The sequence below is a fragment of the Alosa sapidissima genome, chromosome 24, assembly GCF_018492685.1.
Source record: "Alosa sapidissima isolate fAloSap1 chromosome 24, fAloSap1.pri, whole genome shotgun sequence".
In the NCBI taxonomy this organism is placed as follows: Eukaryota; Metazoa; Chordata; class Actinopteri; order Clupeiformes; family Clupeidae; genus Alosa; species Alosa sapidissima.
In genome coordinates, this window is record NC_055980.1 from 11,416,191 (window position 1) to 11,432,234 (window position 16,044).

Sequence of the window (16,044 nt, forward strand, 5' to 3'; positions counted from 1 at the left end):
TTCAATTTCAATATAATGTCACTTATAGAGCGCCAAAACACTACACATGTCTCATGGCGCTTTACAGAGTGTTAAACAATCAGAGAAGGCCCATGAGTAACAGGGGCGAGGAAAAACTCGAATTACTCGAATTGAATTGAATTGAATTGAATTGAACACTAGAATTGGAGATACATGTAGGAAGAAACCTCGAGCAGATGCACGACTCAAGGGCCTGACCCATCTGCCTAGGGTCAGTACAGAAACTGGATACACAGCACTGACCGCGCCTCTCTCATAGCTCTGGAATATGAACAGAAAAAAACCTGTCCATCAGAGATCCAGCACAGATTACATTAGATCAGACTAGATTTGGATTTAGATCAGTGGAAGCGCCTTTGTCTTATAGCGGTTGAGTGCAGATTATGTATGACATTACAAAAAAGCCATGTCAAAGCATTAGAAACGTTAAAAACATTTCATTGTCAGGTTTCTGTTACTGTAAGATCTAAAGCTGGATGTAAAAATATGCAGATGTTGTAATGTAAATTGAACAACTAAATCACAGCCTGTGTGTGTGTGTGTCCGTGTGTGTGTGTGCAGCTGTGGTGTGCGGCAGGAGTGAACCTGACAGGGGGGAAGACGCGGGACGGCGGCTCCATCGTGGGGGCGAGTGTGTTCTATAAGGACGTGTCGGGGGACAGCGTCTGCCTCAGCCCTGTGCTCAAGAAGGGCTCCCAGACCAGCCTAGATAGACTGGAGCAGGAGCTAAAGGTTACTCACACACACACACACACACACACACACACACACACACACACACACACACACACTGCATTCTGGTCAACAGTCCTACAAATTGATCCATTCTGCTGCCAACAGACCCCTCTGTTATTTCAGTTACTGGTATATATCATATTTCACTGCATGCTCAATTTTTACACATATTCTTGTGTTTGAGAGTGTGTATGTGGGTTGGTTTCAGTTCATGTTACATGAGTGTGTGTATGTGTGCATCCCCAGGAGCAGGAGAAGGAGCTGCGGCAGCAGGAGGAGCTGTCCAGCCTGGTGTGGATCTGCACCAGCACGCAGGCCACCACCAAGGTCATAGTCATCGACGCCAACCAGCCCGGCAACATCCTGGAGAACTTCTTCGTCTGCAACTCCCACGTCATCTGTATGGCTAGCGTGCCAGGTCAGGAAACCGGAGAGTTTGTGTTTGTGTGTGTGTGTGTGTGTGTGTGTGTGTGTGTAAAGGTCTCTGCGGTGCTTGCAGTTACTTGATCCATCCTCTGGTTTGATGTCCTGATGACATCAACCCCTCTTTACTCTCATGGTAAAATGGGAGAAAGTATTGAACTGTCAGTTGTTTTTCCAGACACACATAGGATATTGATCCAGTTGTTACTTCACTTTAAGTTTTTTTTCCCTACCTATCCCTGCCAGGCATTACACTTAAAAAGGAAAGGGAATTTTGCTCACAATCAGCTGTTTTGTGTGTGTGTGTGTGTGTGTATTAAGGGTGTCACAATTTCGATTTTATATCGAAATCGTTCGAAATTACATCTCAATCTCGAACTTCGAATTTAAAAGTAGAATCGACGATGCAGCCACACCCCCAATGTCACATCCAGCATGTATGCCAAGAAGCACAAACGCACGTGCTGAACTGCAGCATCAACACTCCTCTAATTTTAGGCTGCAGCCAGTTAAAATATACACATCAACCTACCGAAATCGAAACACCCCTCTTGCTACTTTGAAATCACCAGTGTGGAAGTACTCGTTCATTCACGTCAATTAAAACTAACTTACCCTACTCAACTTAGCAAGTGAAAAGATGATCTAGTTACAGTCCAAAGTTACTTTAAGGCTTAAAATGCACATTGATAAGTATCCATGAACACTAACCTTGGGTCTCTTCGAAGTGTGCTGAAACGATCAAATTATAATTCTGTGTTGTTTCATTTCACTATGTTCACGTCTCTGTTTTTGCCTAATGTTGGTTCTGTTTACATTACAACCTCGCGGTTGGAACAGTTTCAAAATAAAAAGCGGTTTCAAAATAAAAGCCCCCCGAAACAGAAAGGGAAAAGGCCAAAAAGAGTAAATAACATATAAGGAATGCATTAATAGTAATGTTGAAAAAAAGATCGAAAATCAAATCGAATCATGACTTTAAAATCGAAAATTGCATCGAATCGAGGATTTGGAGAATCGTGACACCCCTAGTGTGTGTGTGTGTGTGTGTGTGTGTGTGTGTACAACCAGCTGTTGTGTTCAGTGTCGTATGATGACTTAACCCTAAAATCATTCAAAAATGTGCGGTAAATACCCTTAGAGGTTCCCATATGAAGAAGAGCAAAGAATCCCTCTAGCGTTCCTAAATCTGCCCGTATCTGCCCCTCTCTCATACCTGTGTGTGTGTGTGTGTGTGTGTGTGTGTCCGTGTCCGTCCTCCACAGGGGCACGAGAGACGGACTACCCCATGGGTGAGGAGATCCCCAAGCAGGACTGGGAGCAGGGCGAAGGGGCCAGAGCCGCCACAGCGAGCAGCAGCAACAGCACGTGTGGGGGCGCCAGCGAGGGCAGCGCCGCGGGCGCCCAGGGCGGCCTACTGGACGGCGTGCATGTGGTGGGCTGCTCGGGGGAGGGAGCAGTGGCCATCCCCCAGACGGTGTGCACCACGGGCCAGTCCGGCAACCTGGAAGCAGTCACCGGTAAAGAGCTCAGGCTGACGTCTCATAGTGTGGCTACAAGACAGCGTTGCGTTAAGTCCAAGAAGTGGCCCAATGGGGGAGCCGTAGTGCAGCAGTAGCGTCGGGCGCCGTCCCACAGCATGTGCTTAGTGCCCACAAGGACCCAGGTTCGAGTCCAGCGTGTGGTCATTTTCCGAACCTTCTCCTCATCTCTCTCCCTCACTCATTTCCTCTAATCTCTTCACTGTCCTGTCAAATAAAGGCTTAAAAGTACAAAAATATAACTTTAAAAAGTAGCTCAAAAATATTTATGGAATTCAGTTTGAAGATCTGAGTGTTGTAGTCAGCTGTTTATGGTCTTCAAACATGCCTGATTTTTATTTTCCCATTTGACTTGGCGTCAAAGGCTTGTAAAGGTCAGGAGGTTTCGGGCATATAGTGGATGCATTGGCTTGTATTTAGAGACATCTTCGTTTGTCGTCTAGATCAAATACGCCGCTAATGGGCTCAGCCTTTTGAAGACCAAATGGGACTAATAGACATTCCCAACTCCTCACCCCCCACCCCCCCTCTGTCCCTGCCCACTCCTCCGCTACTTCTGCCAAAGTCTCTTTGAAAAGGAGGAAGTGTTTCTCATGAGAATTGTTGACGGCGCTTACAAGTGTCACTGGAGACTTGGCGAACTGCCTCGCTACATTTCGGTTTCTTTTAGTCCTTTGCTCTTTGACAAGCCTTCTGGTTGCATAGGTATTTGGAACGCCTCAATGGAGTTATCTGTGAAATGTAAAAATAAAAATAAATAAGTAGAAATATATATATTTTTTTTTAATGAAAGTTTGTTTTGTACCGATTCTCTCCGTTGGTCTCCAGCGATCGTGTCTCCTGAGGAGGCGACCGAGGCCACGGAGAGCGGTCTGCCGTTTAAAGAGGGCAGCCACGGCCACTTGCTGGACCTCAGGGCTGGCGTCTACACGGAGCACGTGTTCACCGACCCGCTGGGGGTGCAGCTGCCACTTGAGACCCCAGCCTCCTACACACAGAGGTGGGTGAGCTACTGTACAGCCAGGAACAGAACACAGGGGGTTTGAGTACATGCTAGGCCTGCCTCTAACAGTCCCGTCACTGTAACAGTTCATTTCGCACACTGTAACTGCAGTGAAACTTTCGGCACAGACCAACAGTTCAAGGGAAGAATAGTGGTTTATAATTCAGTAAGCATGTTGAAATGAATCATTTAGTAGTTTTTCAAAGGAAGGAGAGTCGCTCGTGAAGCAGTTACGAGATCTGATTGTGGGTGTAAACGACGGTTGATGGCCTTTGACATGGTGAGAACCTCCTATCTGTTCTGAGCATCCCCTTCTTCTGCCCGTCTCGGCTGTAGGGAGAGTGACCTGGTGAAGGACGGGGTAAGCTCAGCCTCGGAAGAGAAGGACCTCATGAGGGAGGAGGCCAACAAGATGAGCAGCGTCCTGGCCACTATGTGGTTAGGGGCCCAAAACGGCTGGTGAGTGGCTGGCCCTTCTGCCTGTCAGTTCAAATCAACTAGAGGTGCACCGATTGCAATTTTTGGGCCGGTTCCGATTTCCGATTTTTTTTTTTTATTCCGAGTTTCACCTGCCGATTCCGATTTCATTTCTTCTAACCATTTTACAGCACACACAAATAGTTATTTTCTATCTTTTCTTTAATAGAACATGTTAATATACAAATGTAACCAACTTATCAATAATGAAATGGCTGTTAAAAAAATGGAACCGGTGATTAGACAGATTCTTCTTCAAGTCTAACTTCAGCTGCAGTATCAAACTATAATGCCAGTGTAATTATATTGCCATATGGTATAATGCCAACTACAGTGTGGGACATATTTCACAGACCACTAATAAGTGGAGAAGTGCTAATAGCGATTAGGTGCTCCACCATATATGAAAACAGCGCACGTCTGTTTTGCCTTTCTAATAGGCTATCGTTTGTTCACTTTTACGACATCCACTTTTCAATCTGCTAGGCATAGCCCTAGTCTACGTGCAGTAAATAGTTCTAGTATTTTTTAAGTGGAGTAGAACTACTAGGGCAACTGTATGTCGCTGCTTGTTGACATCTTATTATCATGTAGCCTATGATCCCTAAACTTTGATTGTTTTTAATGTCGCAATCGGTTATCTCCGTTCAGCTGCGCTTGTGGTTCAGCTGTGGGCACGTAATTAGCGGCAGGGATGGGCGGTGATGAGCAATGTTTACGTAGCCTATGAAGTGACAGCTTAGTAAATTCCACGCAATATGGCAAAGCACAGCGTTCGCTGCATAGAGAAACTCAGTAGCCTATTAGCGCTTTCTGTGTAGCCCTACATCCAGCCCTGAGTGTTGGCCTGGTTTCTAGCTTCTTCAAACTTTGCAAACTCAGCTGGGTGTTGTTATAATTGCAGCAGGCGAGTGCATTTGACCGGCATAAAATCGGCATGTCTCAGACTGACCTGCCGGTCGCCGGTCATGGCTGATCACGTGAAAATCGGCCGATTCCGGTCACCAGCCGATCTATCGGTGCATCTCTAAAATCAACCAATCACAGGGTTGTTGTCCAAGTGTTTGTGTGTGTGTGCTTGTGTTGTGTGTGTGTGTGTGTGTGTTTTAACTGAGGTTCTCTTGCTGGTTTGTTTCAGTGTGTACGTTCACTCTGCTGTGGCTCAGTGGAAAAGGTGTCTTCACTCCATCAAACTGAAAGACTCTGTCTTAGGCATCGTGTGAGTAGAGAATCATGAGCTTTTATCAGTTGCGGTCAGGAAAGAGGAAATTTGAATACATTTGCCGGTATCTGTTGAACAAGATCCAAAGATATTCACATTTGAATTACATAGAAGCACACTGGTAATTTGTGTAATCTTTAATGCTGTTAAAATGGATCAAACCGATCATGCTGTAAGATCTTTACTATGCTTACTCTCACTTATCTTGGGTGTAGTTTATAAGTGTGCGACATTTTTGTCTCTCCTGTAGTCATGTTAAAGGGCGTGTGCTGGTGGCCCTGGCCGATGGAACACTAGCCATCTTCCACAGAGGAGAAGGTGAGCCTCTCCCGTGCAACCTTAAAGACATTCCCTCAACATTCCATGCCCACAGTCATTCCCATTCAGGGCTTAAAGTTCCCATGTGGTGTGTTGGGGATCAGGCATAAGCCTGCTCGCATAATATTTGAAAATGGATAATCCTATATAACGGCTATGGAAATGTCTCCCCTTTCGCCTGTGTCCCATGAGTAGATGGGCAGTGGGACTTGACCAATTACCACCTGCTGGACCTGGGCCGCCCTCACCACTCCATCCGCTGCATGACCGTGGTGCACGACAAGGTGTGGTGCGGCTACCGCAACAAGATCTATGTGGTGCAGCCCAAGGCCATGAGGATTGAGGTGAGACACACACACACACACACACACACATATCCGCACACACAAATACATTCAGAGGGTTAGGCGAGGGTAAGTTGCTCTACTTGACCTCTCGTTTGAGGTAGTGAACCACCATGTTGTTTGAACAGATGGTTCCTTCCCCGTCCCTTGTCAGCTTATGAAAAGTCTCTGTAGAGGTTCTGCCGTGTGAAGTTAACAAAACATGTTTTTACGAGACCCCATTTCCTATTGCGTAAAAACGTCAGGTCGTGCACATATCTGAGCACACCTGTTGTTGCATGGTATGGATTTAGTGCCTCTTGCCTGAGGGGCTTCCATCTGTTGAAAGGAGTTATGAATTTCTTCAGACCACGCAGATCTTGCCCTCTGTTTTTCCACTCTGGAGTCGGCCTAGATTTACAGCTCTGGCAAGCGGTATGCATCTGTTGAAGAGTAAAGTTCCCTCTCTAGATCTCCGACAGGACACGTCCCTGGCAAAGAGTCAGTCAGGATTTCATAATCACACGCCGTATCAATCGCACCCTGACACCGTGTCCTAACAGCATCCGACTGTTCGATTTGCACCATAAATTGTGTCAGATCTGACACATTTTGTCCACACTGAGTGTTGACATGTATTACATCCCCTACAACAAAAAAAAAGAAAAGCAACCTACCATAAATTACTGTATCAGTATTTGCCATCATACGTCAACAACTTTTTTGCTCAAATTAGTTGCTAGTAATTTTAACAAATTAGTAAATAATCTATAGTATCTTATTTGGTTGGTGTCGCTGTTAGTCATTTTGCACCAAGATTTGCTCAATGTTCACTCTACCTCAGTCAGAGGTGTCTGGAAAGAAGAAACGATTAGTATTAGGGGCCATCCACACGGAGACACTTTTTGGTTTAAACGCACATGTTTTGTGCGTCTTGGCCGAACGTCCAAACGAATCCTGTAAACGCACTGCCCGAAACCGCACTTTTTTTTTTAAACCTGGTCCCTGGTCCTGGTGGTAGTAATCTCTCACACACACGCACACACACACAAGCACACCAGTCGTGTTTTTTGTAACATGATTTAACTCCTCGTTAATCGCTAACAGAAATCGTTCGATGCCCACCCGCGGAAGGAGAGCCAGGTGCGTCAGCTGGCCTGGGAGGGCGACGGCATCTGGGTGTCCATCCGGCTGGACTCCACGCTGCGTCTCTTCCACGCCCACACCTACCAGCACCTGCAGGACGTGGACATCGAACCCTATGTCAGCAAAATGCTGGGTGGGTGCATACACACACACACACAGTATTATTAATCACACACACACACACACACACACACACACACACACACACACACACACACACACCATTTCTCTCCCCCTTCCTTCTCACTCTCTCTTGCACACTTGGTAACTCAGACTCAAGGGCATGTTGGGCAAGACCAGTCTACTTACTCATCCCCAGCTATAGGCGTGGTTCAAAACATTAATGCATTAAATAAAAACTGTATACAGTTGTACGGTATTTTCGCTTTTTAGTTTGATAACGTGTGTGTGTGTGCGTGTTTTTGTATGTATGTGTGTGTGTTTACCCATTGGGCTCCTCAGGCACTGGGAAGCTGGGTTTCTCCTTTGTGCGGATCACGGCGCTGATGGTGTCCTGTAACCGGCTGTGGGTCGGCACGGGCAACGGGGTCATCATCTCCATCCCCCTAACCGAGAGTAAGTGTCCATCCCATCATGCACAACGGAACTCGAAAGAATGGAGAATACCGTAACATTCAGACAACGGCACAGTCTCGTAGCGTTGCTGCAGGGGTGTTTGTAAAGCAGTTTAGTAGTGTATGCAGTTTCACTTGTACATTGAAGGGTGGAAATGAATACCTTAATCTCCATCTCATAATGTGCTTCACATTCATGTGTGTGTAATGTAATAGTAATGTGTGTTCACAGTAATGTGTGTGTACATAGTATGTTCACAGTAATGTGTGTGTACATAGTATGTTCACAGTAATGTGTGTGTGTGTGTGTGTACATGGTATGTTCACAGTAATGTGTGTGTGTGTGTGTACATAGTATGTTCACAGTAATGTGTGTGTGTGTGTGTGTACATGGTATGTTCACAGTAATGTGTGTGTGTGTGTGTACATAGTATGTTCACAATAATGTGTGTGTACATAGTATGTTCACAGTAATGTGTGTGTGTGTTTACATAGTATGTTCACAGTAATGTGTGTGTACATAGTATGTTCACAGTAATGTGTGTGTACATAGTATGTAATAGGAATGTGTGTAGTTTGTTCACAGTAATGTGTGTGTGTGTGTGTGTCTAGTGTGTTCATTGTATTGCACTTAGGCCTGTTGAGTTAAGGAATGCCTGTATGTTCCCTAATTAGTGTAATATAAAGGAGCCTTTGTGTAACATTCCTCTCTCTCTCTCGTCCTGCTCAAAGCGGCCAACAAGCTCACCTCGGGATCGGGGAAGCAGCCCGGCGGCGCCATCCGTGTCTATGGCGACGAGAACAGTGACAAAGTGACGGCCGGGACCTTCGTCCCCTTCTGCTCCATGGCTCACGCCCAGCTCTGTTTCCATGGCCACCGGGATGCCGTGAAGTTCTTCTGCGCGGTCCCAGGTAACCAGCGAGCTCGGGCGCCAGGCCCCAGCACAGAGGCCGCTCTCAAGGGCAGCAAGCCTTTGGAAACCTAGCGAGGGCTGTGGGGAGAGAGCGGCAGAGCAATGAGGAGGCGACGCATTATGAGTCACATAGTGTTGTTTTCCCATCGTTGGTGCATTACGTTCACAAAATACACTTAACACTAAAGAAGTGCACTAGTAGCCGATTTGAAGGGATTTTCAGTGATTTTTCAGTGATTTTTAAAAAAGACAAAACCCAGTGAAATGTGGTGAAATTGAGTGTATAGTATGTGATCTGAATATCATAGGCTGATAGAAAAATAACAGTCTCATGCATTCATGCATTTCATTTCTGGTGCAAATGAAACCATGATGAGAAGAAAGAAGAATGTTTTCTAAAGGGTGGTCATAAAGTTTTGGCCACTACTGCAGTTGTACTGTTCTGGGGCTGTATTCACAAAGCATTTTATCTTACCACTAGGAGTACTCCTAAATCGCTCTAGAAGTTTTTAGCTAGGAGTTTTCTCTTAAAACCTATTCACAAAGCCGCTCAGACCTGCTCTTAGTAAGGAAAAATGACTCCTAACTTAAGATACGAGCTCCGTTGCTATGGTTGACATCATTACTCCTGCACAAGCTTGATTGAAGTGACCACCTTGATTGGCTGATGATTATAATGCAGGAATGATGCCAAAAACCTCCCCTACGATGATGAATGACAGGTGACAGGTCTTTGCTGGTGAGAATGTGTGCGCTACACAAGTAGGCTCTGCGAGGGACGGATGATGAAGAATAAATAGCCTAAATGAATAAGAGTAAGACAATGCAAATAGCGTAGCCTAATGAAATATACGGATTGATGCCGTATCTTTGCAACATTTTTTTAAATGAATCTGTATGTAGACCAGTAGGCCTATATTTGCAAAGAAGAGAACCAAATTTGATTTATAATGAAACTTTACATTTAGTTTACATGTTGACAATGAGTGGTTTTGGTTGTTGTTGGTGGCGTTATTGCATCACAATGCACACTTATTCCCTCGCAATTGAGAGGTCCTTTAGCTGCATGAGCATTTCAAAACATGAAATGCCTCAAAAAGCAGCTTAGGATTGTTTGTGAATAGGTCTTAGTGAGTTAGGAGTCCTCTCGACTTCACGTCAGTGTTAAAGAATAATACAAAAAAGAACGGCTATTTCTTAAAATGCAATATTTTTTTCAAATACTGTATTTTTAAACACAAAACTACAAACAAAGTGCTTAAAGTCTTTTTATCTATTTTTAGACACCTGTGCTAGCAACCTTAGCTTATAAATAAAATAATGATAACATAAATGTTAATACAAATTATAAAAACAAACAAAAAAGCTTAAAAACAGGTAGGCCTATGTGTGTGTGTTTCACACCAAATAAAAATCTTTTCCTCTCATAACTTTTTTAAACCTGGCAAACTAGGCGTTAGGGTTAAGAAAGCAACACCATTGGATTTTTATATCAACATTTAAAAAGGCCATGGCTTGAAAGTGGTCAGAGATAAAGTCCTACTGTAAATGTAAAAATCTTTGAGTATAAACAAAAGTTTATGAAGGGGGTAAATTTACCCATCTAATTTGTCACTGGATGGCAAGCACCTCAAATTATGCACCTTTCAGTAATTACTGGATGAACATATTTGACCAGGTTTACTTTCTTTTTTGTCATATTACCCACATAACAAATTAACAGGAAAACACCTAAGATGTATACCAACAATAGTAAACTATTACTAGCCCATAACCACAAGGCCTACAAAAAGGCCTATTGCGGGTGACTTTGTAGTTCTTCAGAGTCCTATTTCTACTACCCCTGCTGTCTGTACCACATCCATTACCACTATCATCACGATTACCACTGCAACCTCCAAGCTATGTTGGGCAGAGGGTCGAAATAAGCATGGTATGCTTAGTGGACACCGTCGTATACACGCAAAGACGCACCTCCATTCACAGATGCACCATGACTATAACTGTCAATAGACGATCGATCATAATCTCCAAAAGGATATTCTCCTTCAGAATTAGAATAGGTGAATAACATAACCTACCCAAGACTTCATCACACGTGAACGTTTTTCAACATTTGGTGTAGGCCTTTTTCTGCTTCAATTTGTGCAAAACTATGGCCTGTATCGCTTCCGCGTCATTACAAATGCACGTCTTCGTGTTTCTCGCGTGTAGCCTAATACAAGTATACAAGACTTTGTGCTGCGATTTTGGGTTTGAATCAAGCTCTGGATGTCTAGCAAATAGTGGAGGAGAGTACAACTGAGATTCGTCACCGTACTTGGATCAATCGTCTATTTTAATCAGTATCGTTTGTCGCAATTAAAAAATACCCTCAAGGGCCAGATTACATTATTATTTTGACATAGGTCGTGGGCCGGAATTGGGCCAAATCACTTTCAAATTACTATAGAGCGGTGTATCCCTCCACCTCCCCTTCCCCCCTGACTCGTGGTTGCCAACCCGGATGCCGAAACACTACTGACTTCATGATTAGTAGATAGGTGGAGGGTGGCGCATCAGGCCAAAACATGACATGACATGACAAAACATAACATCAGCATCAGTTGAGGGCTGCAATTTCACTTTTTAAATGACAATATCCTGGCCGGACTACTGTTATGTGTCAGTGATATAAGTATTTGAAATGAACATGATTTTTTAATGTCTAGTGACATGTAGGGCCATTTTATGTTTAATTGAAATACATTTCTTACATACGGTTCCTTTTAAAAAATGTTGTTACGGCCCCTGTACTTCAGTTTATATTGAACTACTGTATATTTGTTTCCATAACTGGGGGCTGCTGTCTTGCCGTCACTGTAGTACAATGGGAGAAAGAGTAGGTTAGCTGTTGAAATAAAACACACTGCTCATTTCTGATTGGTGCTTTTGTGTATCCGTCACAGGTCAAGTGATTCCCTCTGCTGCGGCAGGTGGGGATGGAGGCGGGGATAAGCCCTCGTCGGAAGCCAATCAGGAGCTGGGCAAGTCCGTCCTGGTCATGAGTGGAGGAGAGGGCTACATCGACTTCAGAATGGGTACGTAGAAATACAGATGCTCTGCACGCTGCGCTGGGTCTGTCTGCTGAAGGAGGAGTTTGGAGCGTTTGTCAGAGTGCGGATCATAATTGTCAAGTCATGACACAAATTTTTGTTCACATTGAATTGGTGCAATGCACACTACTTTAAACTGCTGTAAGCATAACATTTGTTTAAGTATCATTATTTCTGCTCATCTGCTCTCTCTCTCTCTCTGACTCTCTCTCTCTCTCTGTCTCTCTCTCTCTCTCTCTCTCTCTCTCTTTGTCCATCCCTCCTTGGCTGTCTCTAGGTGATGAAAGTGGAGAGTCTGAAGATGTGGAGACCACACTGAAGCTGCAGCCTTTCTTGGCCAAGGCTGAGCGCAGCCACCTCATTGTCTGGCAGGTCATGGCTGAGGACGACTAACTGGCCCCCCGTCCCTCACGCCTCTTCTCCCTCACACACACACACGCACAAACACACACGCACAAACACACATACACACACACACACACACATACACACATGTACACACACCATACCTGAACTCACACCACAGTGACGTGTGTGTGTATCTCACAGAGACAATCCACCCTCATATCAACACGCATGTTTAATTGTTTTTCTTTAACTGTCTCTCATCCATGCTTGTTTAGCCTTTCATTTTATAATTTGTTTTTCTTTTGATTCATTTTAATTCAATTAATGATTATTATTTTTTTTCTTTTTATTTAATTATTTTTCTCACCAAAACTCTTGTGTGTTCATATGTTGAGTTGCATCGCGTTTGCTGTTGTTGAAGCTCACTCATCACCATACTGTAACAGTCCTCTTTGTGCTTGGGGAACTGTCTGTATGTTTGCAAATGACCATCACCCATGTGGTCACCTAAACAAGACTTCCTGACCCTCTCAGGGTCACGCACGGGTCACCGTATCAGCCTGCACTTTTCTCTACGGTCCTTTGGCATGATGTGGAACAGCGACAACGATGAAAAAGGATCAATGTTTTCATTTACCAGACTTTGACAAAGTTCCGATTTCTTTCTCTTTGAGTAATTTCTCAATCGGAGGATTTCATCTTCAACAAGCACGGTTAAATACTGGCTATCCTTGTCCGGATCCCATGTACTCTTGAAGTTACAATGGTTGCTCTTATGTTCATCCAAACGTCATATTTGATTTTATTTTTATTCAGTTGTTTACCCATATCTGGAGACTGGTGGAATTGTTTTTGTCTGAGTTCTGTTATTTTGACATCAGTGTATGAAATAGTACGCGAAAGCACCTCTCACAGCTACAAAAAACGGTTTAGGGCCGAGGCAAAGAAACTCCAAGGTGGCTCTCCGTAGCCTCGGTGTAGACTTTAGGTCTTCCTTCTTTCCTGAGTTAGCTCTTGTTCACAGACACTTTAAGAAAAAGAGTAATAAGTACAGCCTTGGGTTTTTTTGTTTGTTTTTTTGTTTTGTTTATTTTAGCACAGCTATGCTAGAAATTTCTTTGACGATTCAGAGCAATTTGAAATTGTGTGGCAGAGTATTTATATTTATACTGAAAAGTGTTACCAAAGGAAAAAAAAGATATTATAGAAAGCTTTGCTAGTAATCAACATGACGCTGCCTTTTTGAAGTGGTCAATACAGCCTAGAGTCGTGTGTTTGACTCTAGAGGGGTTATATACTGTATGAATACTTATTTTCAGATGTTTGTGCCGTAAGTCAATCAGGAATGTCTGCTCGTCAGGCGTACTTAACGAATGAGTGTAGGGTGTTCGATAGAGTTTTACGTTGGTGGGTTTTGTTTTGTTTTGGTCACATAATCAATGGAAAAAAAAAAAAAAAAACGACAGAACTTTTATGCCTATTTTTATGATACCTTTTGTACATGTCCCGTTTCGTACTGCGTGCGTGCGTATACGACACACACACACGAAAGGGGATCGTGCCGTCGGATGTGTTGAGCGTTTGGACCCAATCCTGGGTCCATAGCTCAGGAGGATCTCAGTGGGTTTGCAAAGTTATTTTTTTTTCTTCTCCAGGAGAGGAACGGAAAACTTCATATCGAGAAAGATTTAGCCATTTCAGTATTTATTTCTATGAATGAGCCTTTGCAGTTCAGAATGTAACTTTGTACATTGGAGAAAAAAAACCTATTATGAAATTATATCAATATATAAATACTATAAATATGTATATGAAATGTAGATGTCTTGATTTTATTGTTTTTCTTTTTTTTTTTCTGGACAATGATTGTTACAGTTCAAGTGACATTTCGAGAAGAGTCCTCTCAAGCATCCCACTCTCATCAAATGTCTTTGGATATGTATATTTCCTTAGCTATGCACTATTTTATAAAAGGTGGGGGGATAACTGTGTATGTGTGTGTGCGTGCGTGTGTGCGTGCGTGTGTGCGTGTGTGTGTGCGTGCATGATAGAAGAGTATTCCCTTGCCACCATTGAAGGGTGGGTGGATGGATTAGGGGACAGGGGGTTGCTGGTGCGTTGGTCCACCACAGTTCCCTACACGTCCCCTCGGAGGTGAAAGTCTATGCAGCAGGATGTAGGTCAACACTGTAGCCCCCCACATACATGCAGTGGCATTGCCATGACAACGGTTGTCCTGGATGTACCTGTATAATGTTTACCCCCTCAGTGTCCTAGCCTTACTTTTTTTAACAATCTATTAAACTCATGTTTTTTGGGGAGTTGTCAGCATCATTGTTTCATACTTATTCCCATACCCCAATACAATCCCCCCCCCCCCCCCCCATTAGGCTATCAGAAACAAGATGGCAGAAGCTATGTAAACTAAGCTTCTGTTAGCCTTCATGTTGTTTTGACATAATGCTGTTAGTTTACAGTTAGGAGAAATGGGGCTCTGACTTGCAACAACGTGGACCCTACAGGAAGTGGCTGTGAAGGGTTCTGTGAGATGTTAGGAAAAAGTGACCAGATTTTGCATCAGTCACCATCATATGCATTTCACTTAGGTACAGAACTGCCCTAATTGGAGTCTATCTTGCATCTCGTATGTTTGTTCTAGTTCTAAATGATGTTGAAACTTACTGTCTTACTGAAAGTTTTAGATTGGGAGACAATGGCAGACTAAGAAGAACCACAAAGACTACCACAAGTGTTCAAACAAGACTACAAGTGTTCAAAGAAACCTCTTAATTTCTGCTTTTCTCCTGAAAATGGTCTAGGCATGCTTGATGTTGTATCCTTAAACACTGATAAAAATGAATCCAAAAGTAACATTTAATTATTACCTTTAACCTTATCTTACACCATTTTCCCTATTTCCACATGGGCCAACACTTTCAGCAAAAGAAGTAGCCTAATCTGTTGGTGTCTAATACTGTTTTGATGATGAAAGATCCAAACCTCAGAGGAACTATCTCAAAATCAGGAACTTCTGACTTTAAAGTTTGCGATGGAAAATCATATTTTAAATAAGGAGCCAGTTGTGGAGCCGCTCCTGTAATATTGATGACGCATCCTCTCATCTCTGCTCTTCTGTACTGCAAGTATCAGAGCTTGTAGCCTTAGATCAGTCCACTTTATAATTGGGGGAATCTGAGCAGGCCAGAACCTAGAGAACCAGTGTTTCCAGCTACAGTGAAAAAAGTGGCATCTATTAAAGTCACTCATTTGTTCATATCATTTGTGCATTACCTCTAGGAAATGGGTTGTTTATAAAATGTCAGACTAGCTCTTTGCCAATGATTCACACAGTGCATTGAATATAATCACTGTTTGTTTTGTTTTTAAATGGGTCACTCAACACTTAGTTTAGTAGGTGTTCATGTGACGTAATACTGTTGTCGATCGGTGAGTCAGCCTGTCCTCCTGTGTACAGAATGTACAGAATGTACTGTTCTGTATCCAGGTGGATGATTTCACCATGTCCTCACTAGGGGGCAGCATTGAGCCACACTCTACACACTTGTCTCTGGGATGACATTCATAGAAGGACACAGGGAAGTCCTCCCCCTTCTCTGATTGGGCCGTGGCTTTTCACAGAGAGATTCTATCCCAGTGTTCCAATTAGATGAAGTTCTTCTCTTCCCAGCTATGAGAACCATGAAAACAATTAGGTGTATCTCAAGACTGATGAGCAGCTGCTCACAGACAGCAATACACAAAAGCATCAGTATACTGAGGGCCTCAGCTGATCTAGGGTCAGTCACTTTTTTATATAATTTTCTGTGAAGGACTGCTGTCTTGGTCTTGGTCCACTTGACCACTGAAATGAGCAGAATCTCAGAAGTCCCTTTGTCCGAGTTT

The 16,044-nt window shown here is 43.5% G+C and overlaps 1 protein-coding gene across 9 annotated transcripts in view; it reads left to right on the forward strand.

Moving 5' to 3' along the window:
• Positions 1-14,462, forward strand: part of spag9b (sperm associated antigen 9b) — a 61,544-nt gene extending 47,082 nt beyond the window's left edge. For all 9 annotated transcript variants that reach the window (XM_042082096.1, XM_042082095.1, XM_042082097.1 and 6 more), the window contains 13 exons: positions 583-753; positions 1,003-1,174; positions 2,445-2,699; positions 3,549-3,720; positions 4,060-4,182; positions 5,339-5,419; positions 5,673-5,740; positions 5,936-6,084; positions 7,171-7,342; positions 7,672-7,785; positions 8,517-8,696; positions 11,647-11,778; positions 12,071-14,462. In XM_042082096.1, coding sequence (XP_041938030.1) covers positions 583-753; positions 1,003-1,174; positions 2,445-2,699; positions 3,549-3,720; positions 4,060-4,182; positions 5,339-5,419; positions 5,673-5,740; positions 5,936-6,084; positions 7,171-7,342; positions 7,672-7,785; positions 8,517-8,696; positions 11,647-11,778; positions 12,071-12,186 — 1,905 coding nt within the window. In that variant the 3' untranslated portion in view covers positions 12,187-14,462. The remainder of the gene's footprint in view (positions 1-582; positions 754-1,002; positions 1,175-2,444; positions 2,700-3,548; positions 3,721-4,059; positions 4,183-5,338; positions 5,420-5,672; positions 5,741-5,935; positions 6,085-7,170; positions 7,343-7,671; positions 7,786-8,516; positions 8,697-11,646; positions 11,779-12,070) is intronic.
• The last annotated feature ends 1,582 nt before the right edge of the window (positions 14,463-16,044 follow it).